Here is a 10,754-nt window from a genome sequence, read left to right as displayed (position 1 = left end):
TTCATAACCATGCTTCAGTTTTAGGCACATTTGGTATCCCTGTCGGTGGGTCGAATGAACATGAGTTACCGTACCTTTACTGGATTCTAAACTACATAAAAACCCTTACAAACAAAGATACATCGCTGGATCCAGAAAGTGCTCTACCAGGCCCCTGTCTTTGCTCCTCATGAAAATATTAACAGCTGTGAAGGAGAAACTTCAAACTTACTGTGCGACTACATATGCCAGAAGTGGTATAAATCAAATGTGGACTCTAAAATATTCTAAAGAACTTTTAGTAAACTTGAAATCGCACAACTTTTCTCAGATCAACAACATCAAAACCTATGACTTTTCAACACTTTACAGGACCATTCCTCACGATAAGTTGAATACTAGACTTTTTTGACATCATAGACACTTGCTTCTTCAACAAAACTGGAAAACGGAAATATTCCTATCTAGTGATCAGTCATCCAAAAAAATTACTTTGTTAAACACCACTCTGATTCCACGCACAAGTATTCTGAAGTTGAAATTAAAAAAAACTATGCTAGAGGTCCTCATTGACAATATCTTCATTGTCTTTGGTGATCAGGTCTTCCAACAGTCTGATGGAATTCCCATGGTCACGAATTGTGCTCGTTTGTTAGCTGAACTGTTTTTATGTTCATATGAAGCAGGATTTATTCAGAAACGTCTACTTGAGAATAAAAAATCTCTTGCTGTGGCCTTCAATTCGACATTTAGATATATCGACGACATTTTATCTATTACCAATAATAATACAACTTATCATTGGTTCAAATGCTGTCTGACGTGTTTAATACCGATTGTTAAGCCGTTCATGGCACACTGATTTTGACTACGGATAACCCCATTTATCTGATCATGATATAGGGCTCACGGCAGGTGTGATCGGTCAACAGGGAATGCTTACTCATCCTAGACACCTGATCTCACCTCTGGTGTGTCCAGAGGTGCAACTATGTATTTTGTATTGCTTGTGGGATTTATGAGATTGATCACTGTTCGTTATCTTCACCTTTCATATTACCTTTTCGTGTAAGCGAGGGTGAAATTGGAAATTGTAACCCCTCGAAAACCCGGTTTCGCCTCGGTCGACATTGGTTTTATACTTTCCAATTTTATTTATATGATATTATCTTGAACAAATGTTTATAGTGCCAGATTTCCAAGGACGAGTTTCAGATTTGGATAAACTATGATGTCCCAAATTTGTTAGTGAAAGGACATTGTTTCTTTTGAAATGTTGTTGCAAGACTCATATCATATCTTAAAACTGAGGATTTTTATGTCAAACTCGAGAAACAATAACTTTTTACATGCAATGTACATGTCTTATTTCAGTAAGAATCAAAACTATCTTACGATGAAGATGCTATTTAAGATTTTAATTTTTTTCTTCATTTTTCTACAATATAAACTTATCAAGAAACCTACTTGTTAAATTACATGAAAGTTTTTGATAGTACTCAACATGAGCATAACATTATGGTATGAATAAAACGGAATTTGATATTCTTCTGAAAATTGAATAGTGAAATAGAATATTACTTCAAAGAGTTATCAAATATTTACGGAGGGAAATCATACACCATTGATTTTGAAATCCATCAACTTCGTCTGTCAATCTGTTCTTTTAGTCATACACTAACAATACTGTAATATTTGTTCTCTGAGTAAACAATTTACAGTCAAGGGAAATTAAAGAGTCAATATGCGTAAAAGAAGTTTTCGATTTCAGAAATGGTGGGAAGGTTTGAAACGAGGAGAAATGTTTCATTTCGGCGTCATCCTAAATCTAAAAATAAATTTGATTGTTCTTAGAACAATTTTAAAGTGCAAAACAAGTCAGACATTATGGGAAAAGATCAAAGAAAATTATCTGAATGTTGAAACAGATTTCTCTTTGTTTGACGCCTACATTAGCTCTCTACAAAATTATGGATATAAAATAGGAAGTTACGAAGACCGAAAATGTTCATATTGATTTATAAGACGAATTTTATTTCTGAAAAAGTCAATAATTGTAATGAAAAAGTGAAGATAACAAACAGTGATCAATCTCATAAATCCTACAACGAATACAAAATTGAGAGTAGGGCAAACACGGATCCCTAGAAACATCAGAGGTTAGATCAGATGCCTAGGAGGAGTAAGCATCCCCTGTTGTTCGGTCACACCCGCAGTGGGCAATATAGACGAACGGAGTAATCCGTAGTCAAGATCAGTATGTAAAAACAGCATATGTTAAAATACGAAGCAAGTTAAGCAAGGTGTGCGGTATATGTTTGAAGTATGAAACAAAAGAAAGTAGCTGCAATAATGTACATGTAGCCCTGTCCGATTTGTTTTATTTTGACGTTTTTGGGATAGGGCTACAATTCCATAGGATCTTTGTAATGGTGCAAAATAATTTTATGAATAACCGATAAGCTCCGTGTATTAGTCCCAAGTGTTGTTTACACCAAAAGGAGTGCCAACTTTGTGTTCGGACATGTCTAATAAAGGTGTTTTTCATTAAATATCATGTACAGCATGCAAAATTCTTCGTCTGATTCGCCATGCTTGTTATCGCGAGATCTCGTAGGTGAATCTACTGAAAAACCTCAAAATTGACAATCAGCGTGAAAATGTAGTTACTCGAGCCATTCCGATAAAGTAAGAAAAATCATATGGTTGCAGAAAGAATTTACACTCTGCTGTTCGTTTGTTAACTTGATATTAAATTCAAGCCTTTTCAATACCGACGAAATAGCTTTCTCCTCCGCACTCGTCCATTGATGTAAATACTACCTTATATAGCATACATTTATGTAAAGAACATGACAATCGGAAGTTGAAACTTTAGTACATCAAACAAATACAAATATGAATCGAGAAATTGGAATATATCGGAATTGTTGACAACGGTAGAATAGAGCCTCACAAATCTTAAGTTGCAGGTTGTGAATTTATGAATTGACTAAGAAACATAGAATATCATTTTATCTAAGTAAAGAAAGTCAGCAAATGTTTACACTGATCGAAAATGTTGCGCGCACTCCCGCATTTGCACCATTACAGAAATCATAAAGAGTTGTAGCCCTCTCGCAAAAAAAAAAAAAAAAAGTCGGAGGGCTACATTATTGCAGCTTAAAAGAAAGATGTGTGTAATATCTTTGTGACATGTTGCTACATATTAATTTTCTATATTTTTTTTTTCACTTTCAGCAAAATATATGATTGCCGAAGCACTGACATACATGTATGAATTCACTTTGATCATCAGTTTTCATAATCGTGTAGACAGCTTTATAGTTGTAGAACAAAGTACAAAAGATATCAATAGTAAAAAAGGTGTAAAATATTTATTAGCATTCGTGAACAACTTTACATTTTGTTGAATGTCAATACTGACAAATAGCAATGAATAATTTCATCAAGTGATCAGGAATTTTGATGCCTCTGATTGGTCCAGACGATTTTTGCTGTTCACCTCAATATTAACTTTGAGAGGTTTATCCGGGATTTCCTTATTCACCAACAACATCACCGAATCAAATCTTGCCTTGTAAAAAAAAAGTTATCAGTTTGTCGAATTTAAGCCGTTAATGGCTTTACCAAAGATAATTAATTGTGGATAAATCACTATCAACTACAATGTAAAAAACAAAAAATTAAGAGTACACTTAATTGTTGTTACAGTTTATGGATATTAACAGTTGAAATATTGGTGTAATGTGTTATAATACAGATGTTTTTATTTCCAGAAGGTATAAAAGACATTGTGAAAACTGCTGTAAAATTCCTGATCATTTAATAAAGCAGTTACCTGCGACCTCGGTTAACCAATACCTGTATATAGTCACGAGTAGACCTCATAAAAAAATCAATAATGATTTAGTGTACTTCCCCCAAGCAATCCATCATATTATTTGGCATTCCCTTATTTCATAAGCGCCTGGGTCAAGGATACTGTACTATAACCTAGATGTAAACAATGGAGGAAATTCGAACAGTGAATAAATCTGATCTATAGAAATCTTTTTACATTTTATATGTTTCAAGAAGCTTAACTACATGTGTCATTACGTACCACAGAACACTAATTTACCCACGTTTAAAAAAAATGTCTTATCCCACTGATTCATGAAAAATGTCTTACCCCACTGATTCATGAAATGTACATGTAAAAAGTGACGCTATAGATCAGAAAGAAATTTATTCATAGTTCGAATTTCCTCCATTGTTTATACATCAAGGTCATACTTAACCCAGGTGCCTATGCCTTATTTCTGCATAGTACAACATATCTATTCTTACGCACCGTAAAACATAACAATTTTATTTACAGGTAGCAAACTTTTGCTACATAGGTGAAGGACATTGGTGAAATTCAAACTTAACATTTCATTATTATAGTAAGTTTACATAAATACATACACATGCAAGTTTCATCACAATGAAATAATACCGATAATAACCATTCTATAGGGATATCGATACTGATCATAATCACCCCCTCGTATTCTCTTTTCGCTGATATATTGCACCATGAAAGGCCTTCGATGTCACTGTTTTGTATACAAGTATCCATGTTATTCTACAGTAAACTTGATTTTTATAATTGGTGATAAGGTACTTCAAGAGTAAAAAGCAGGCGTCCACACGTGCAAGGAGTGCTTCGTATAACTGTATGGACTTCCATATATTTCCCCCAAGCATATATGCATCAAGAATGCAAAACAATGATAGAACAGCGGGAATCGGATATGATATGGATATATACTGATTTGTAACAATTGTTGATGATAAAATTAAACGATAGATTTAAAAATTATATTTACTACATAAGTTTTATGTAGTAAATATAATTTTTAAGATTTACATTGAATTCAATAGACAAGAAATGATGATAAAATATGAGACAAATAAGGTCACACTCAAACTAATTAATCAATGAATAAACAAAAACATGGCAATGTGTGATTTCAAAAAATCTAAACCTCAAAACAGTATTGAATAATTATTCCGTAAACTACTAAGAACACAAAACATGTAAACTTAGTAGGGATGGGGTAACTGAAAAAAGTAATTAAGTGTAATTAATTTCAAATTTTCTAGGAACTTGAAGCAAATATGTAACTTAACATATTCTTAATTACAAGTGATTGTAATTCTTAAGTACAAGTTACAAGTAATTATAATTCTTTATTACAAGTAATTGTAATTCTTTACTACAAGTGATTGTAATTTTTCATTACAAGTGTTTGTAATTCTTAAGTACAAGTGATTGTAATTCTTTATTACAAGTGATTGTAATTCTTTATTACAAATACAAGTGATTGTAATTCTTTATTACAAGTGATTGTAATTCTTTATTACAAGTGATTGTAATTCTTTATTACAAGTGATTGTAATTCTTTATTACAAGTGATTGTAATTCTTTATTCTTTATTACAAGTGATCGTAATTCAATTAATTACTTAGAAAAATCACATGTAATTCCAAATACATTCCAATTACTTTTCAATTACATTTAATTCAATCTTACAGTGGAATCAAAAGTTCAATCAGTTTAGAATTCTAAACCATTTCCCCCCATCTTGTTATTTTACAAAATGTACATAATTATTATGTATTCTTGAAATATAAATTAATTTTATTGTTGATAAGAAGGAAAAATACTTTTCAGCAATATACGCATTACTAGTAGTTGTGGATTAAACTACCTTCTCAACCTGTCGGTTCAAACAACTGATCACAGACGACGTATTAAATGACGATCATTACCCCCCCCCCTCCCCCCACCCACCCAGTCATGGCAGGTGGGTTTAAGCATTTTGAGGTACCCCCTAATTCCCAGGGCAGAAATTTTCAAGGTTAAGTGCATCGAATGTATTCCATTATACCAGGAGGCGGGGAAGTGGTATCTGATTTTGTGACGCACAAATTCATTATATTTTTAATTCGTCATGAAAATTAATTTAGGGTAACCAAAGGGAAATTAATGTATTAGAATTGATATGATGGTAAATATTGAATTTTTATTTCATGTTTAAATGACGTAATTAGATTTTGAATCTTTCACTGTTACTGTATTTCAGAGAAAACCCGGGTCTGATACACCACGGAGACTTTAGACAACAGGACATTACAATGGCTGAAGATCTGTTGTCCATTTCTATTATTATAATATCCACGAATTAAATTTTGAAAACTGATAGAAATGTAATTTGTGATATAATCAATTACTTCAGTAAAATAATTGTAATTTGATTAATCGCACCTTTAGATGGTAGTAATTGTAATTTAAAGGAAAGTTTTGGTAAAATAATTGTAATATTAATTCAATTACATAGGTGTATAATTAACCCCATCCCTAATGCATAATAGAACACACACACACACAAATTACCACAAACTGATTAGTAATACTATTAAAGAAGGATGGCATTCAACTTTCAATTGATTCCGTAGAAAATGACAATGATCATCGTGACGTTGATTAAAACATACAACAGGAAGAACAAGCGGTCGGTGACGCAACAGATAACCCGCCACTCTCTTAGATATTTCTCTTTCTTCTCTGCCTTTTCTTTTTTGTCCTTGTGATATTCCAGAATTTCACGAATTTTACGAAGGTCAGTTGCCAGACTGGATTTGAGTATACCAAGCCTGTCGTTTTCGTTGCTATCAGGATTTGTATGAAAATTGTTTTGTTCAAACATTTGTGGCAGGCCCGAATTCTGCTGGAGTCCTGTGTTTTGCATAGAAGGGGGTTTGGGCAGCCTAAACGTCTGCTCCTCTTTCCCGTCATTCAGAAGACGAACTTGAGAACATACTACTTTTTGTGACGATTCCATCAGCTGGTCCTCAATTAGCATGCTTCGGATGAAAAATATCCGGGCAACAATATCGATCATAAACTGAAAAAATAAAGAAACCATATAGAGAAAAGTTGCACACTAGTTTGGCATTAGCTATTAGTATCTTTAGGTAAACCATACTTTATGAAATTTCTTCACTTAATTTTAATTTTGTTAAACTAGCTATAGATGACAGTCTAAACATTCTTTCCAAATACACATCAACATTCATACTAACCGTGCGAAGCCAAGCAGGTGCCCGGTTGATACGAACACCTCGGAAGAACATGTTTGTCACTATGACGGATAGGATTGTGGAAAGGGTGATCATTATCATGCTGAGACAGAAGTACGTTCCTGTAAATATGTCATGAAAATGATCAAAGACCCGTTTTAGTTTAGTGAACAATGTTCGTATAAAGAAAGATGCAAAATTCTGTCTTTTACGTAACGATTAATAATTCTTGCTTGCTATATAGTTTATTGGGTGTCGTGAGGATCACCAGTATTAAATTCCGACAGGATGATTTCTAAGACATACCAATCAATGGAACACTTTCCGCAGCTTTAGGTGTTGATTCTGCCAACAGTAATAGCAAGACGAAAAAGGCAACAAATACATTCATTCCTGTATAACGAGATGAAAGTAGACACTTACAATGAGGATAATGGTTTTGTACATACTTTGTTTAACATACTTTTCTTTGATGAATATTTGATAAATCGATAGTTTGTTATTAGTAATCATTCAGTATCAATGACGTTATATTCACATTACTGGTTGCCTCAAATGATATATTTCTTACCAAGAACTAATTTTGCAGGAGACTCGGGTGGTACCCAGAATATCACTAATGTCAGTAAAGACAACAAAGCACATGGCAAAATTAAAATGAACGAGTAAAAGGCAACCTTTCTCTTTATCTGAACATAGAAGGTCAGGTCTGGATACGGCTGATTTGGGCAACATTCATAGAAAAATTCTGTTTTGTTTGCAAAATTGTCAATGATATCCCACTCTGTCGCACTGAGATAATCCGTAAGAGACATTTGATGAACGCCCTGAAAGAACTCCAGGTCCAGCTGGGTTCCATCGTATGACCAGGAACCAAATTTCAGTTTGCACGTCTGTGTGTCAAAAGGAAAGTAGGTTGTACTGAATGGACAGTTGCTGCGAAGAATAGCTTGTGGCATCCATAGAGTAGATCCGTCCGATTCCACGACAACTAGTGTTTCTCGCTGTTCTTTTAACCGCGGGTCCGCACTGCAAAATTTATTGATCATTATTATTTGTAATTAATCAGGATATGTCATGTGTTCACCATAGATTACACATTTACTCTGCGCAATACTGATACCTTTGAATAATGTTTTATCGGAGTCCATATCAGAAATTTTCTGAAAATTTCTTTTAATAATTCTTTTTCGCTAGATGTAACGAAACCATCATATTACGTTTTCCCTTTGTAATATCACCACATGAGAATACAATTAAGAGGATGTCCATGTCATTCACGCACATCGAATTTCTAGGATCGGCAATTTTTTAATCAATTTAGAATTATACTCATACAATAGTAAAATAAGATATTGATTTTTAAACTTGGCTGCAATATCCCAAGAAAGTTGCACTATAAACCTGAGTAAAGGGCAAGTAACTCTTGTTACTATACTGTTATTTGTCAGTAAATTACAGTCAGCACATTCGAAACAAGAAAGAAAATAATTCCTATTGCTCTAATACAAGGTAAATAGGTGGATCCTGACATGCATCATCTATACTGTAGGTGGTACCTGGTGGCTCATAAATTGAATACAACACCTTATGTTTTATCAAATATCAGCAGTACATACAAATTGTAAAGTTTGAGATCCGGGATCCACACTAAGTCCGATGGAACGCGGATTTTTTTAATTCCCTCATGGTCATCTGGATTCCATGTCAGCAGTGCATCTTTCCAAGTCTGAAATACGGTAGTTATTAAAAAGATAATGCTCTTTAAAAATTCAATGTTTGAAAATTATTAAACCACATCAAAGAAAACCAAACTATTTTACAATTTTCATATTGAGAGCAGTTTTGTGTTAATCTTTGAATTTTGAGATACACGATTATGAAAAAGAATACAAGTATAATTCTGCTTCTTACAAAGGTCTCCCAGACATTGGTTTCTAAGACCTGATTCTTCTCGTCCACTCTCAGAATTTGGATCAGAGAAAGACCAAAATTGACTGTAATGATCTCTGATGTGTTAATAACGGGTCTGCCAATACGCCCAAACTCTGCATACCGATCCAGTAGAAACTTGATCAGCTGTTTCTCTTTGGACACCAAGGTAAAAGAATGGTTGGCATTGGCTTCCACCAACGAAATCAATGTTGAGTGACCTAAAATATTTAAAAGTTTCTGGTAACCTTTAGGTTGATGACAAAATATACATCAATACCTATAGTTCCTTCTTTATACCACAACGAATCGTCATTTTAAAGTTTAAAAAAAAAATGAAATACACATTACTGGAAAGCAAGATACTGTTATTTTGTATGTTCAGAATGCTAAGATTAATCTTAATGGAGTATCCGGAGGAAAACAAGGTATCCGAGAGGGGAAAAAAACACCACAATCGCTCACATACAACCACTGCCGACCACGAGGATCGAACTTAGGTCGCAACGGTAAGAAATTAGTATCTGCCTCATCAAAAGAAAGTGACAAACCCCCTTAATTTTTGCTGGAATCGTGTATAGCTTGATTTACATGTTTCAATGATAAGATAAAATGTGTTGTATGCAAAAATGTTTCGATAAGCCATCGTAATTACATTTTGCGTCATAACACTTTACTTTGAAATAAACGCAAAATGTGACGTAATGCAATGCCGTAATGTCATTTACTTTCATGGGGTAAAATACTCGTAGTTTCAGGAAAAACTACGAATTATTTCCTGAAAAGGAAAGAGTTGTCCTTCTTTGTTTTATTTTTCACCCACTCTCGCCCTTCTAACAAAATGAAAATAATCTTTCACTGAAATATCGTATCACATTGAACAACTACTTTCTCTTTAGAACTTCCGTTTGGAACGTATCGCGGACTTTCCTTTCTTTTTATGTACCAAAGTTATTACTGAAATAGTGTGGTAACTGCGCATTCAAAATGGTCTGAAACACTGGTTAGCAACTGTGAAAAAATGATTTCATTTCGATTTGACCGTCACGTATACTGCCGTTTGAATTAGTTCATCAGAAGCGCCAAACAATTATCAGCGAACTGCAACCTTTCGAGGCGATAAGGTAGGAGGGGGTATTGGTATTGATTATTCACGAAATGCAGCACCTGTAATTGAAGGTAATTCACTAAGTCTGTAAGTATTTTCATGTAATGCATTTTATTGACTGGACCTGAATGACTCTGTTTCATAACTTTTATTAAAAGGTTAAAAAACGGAACACACATACAGATTTTCCCATGGCTTAGGGGATGATAGAACATCCAAATAATTCTGTTAGGAAGATTGATTAAGGTCTGAATACACACAAAAATATATAACGGGAAAAATCCATATCATAAAGTGTTTTAACAATGTAAATCAATCATACATACACAATTTATATCAATTTAGTGAAAGTTTTGGAATTTTTCAAATTCATCACGGTATTGAATTGAATTTCAATAGAAACACGAAGCTCCAACTTTGGGCAGAATGCAAGAATAAGAACAAGTTCCAGGGAAAATAACATTGGGAACACGTTTAAGCATTGATAAAACCCGTACAAAGTAACTGAAAATTTATATATCATTGTGTATCAATACTGTTCTTCAGGTCAGATACAGTGACTACAATTTAAAGATTGTTAAATATTGTTGTTTGCCAAGAGAAAGACCTCTAAATCTATTTT

At 33.6% G+C, this 10,754-nt stretch overlaps 1 protein-coding gene across 1 annotated transcript in view; it reads right to left on the bottom strand.

Annotated features, from left to right (window-relative positions):
• Nucleotides 1-5,819: 5,819 nt before the first annotated feature.
• Nucleotides 5,820-10,754, bottom strand: part of LOC125671964 (acetylcholine receptor subunit alpha-like) — a 29,341-nt gene continuing 24,406 nt past the window's right edge. The window contains exons 3-8 of the mRNA XM_048907969.2: nt 9,007-9,245; nt 8,712-8,821; nt 7,664-8,121; nt 7,399-7,485; nt 7,096-7,214; nt 5,820-6,917 (exon numbers count right to left, since the gene is read on the bottom strand). Of these exons, the coding sequence (XP_048763926.2) occupies nt 6,453-6,917; nt 7,096-7,214; nt 7,399-7,485; nt 7,664-8,121; nt 8,712-8,821; nt 9,007-9,245 (1,478 nt within the window). The 3' untranslated portion in view covers nt 5,820-6,452. The remainder of the gene's footprint in view (nt 6,918-7,095; nt 7,215-7,398; nt 7,486-7,663; nt 8,122-8,711; nt 8,822-9,006; nt 9,246-10,754) is intronic.

This window comes from Ostrea edulis, chromosome 4 (genome assembly GCF_947568905.1).
Source record: "Ostrea edulis chromosome 4, xbOstEdul1.1, whole genome shotgun sequence".
NCBI classification, from domain to species: domain Eukaryota; kingdom Metazoa; phylum Mollusca; class Bivalvia; order Ostreida; family Ostreidae; genus Ostrea; species Ostrea edulis.
The sequence above is the reverse complement of the archived record's forward strand: the minus strand, read 5'-3'. Positions and strand labels throughout refer to the sequence as shown.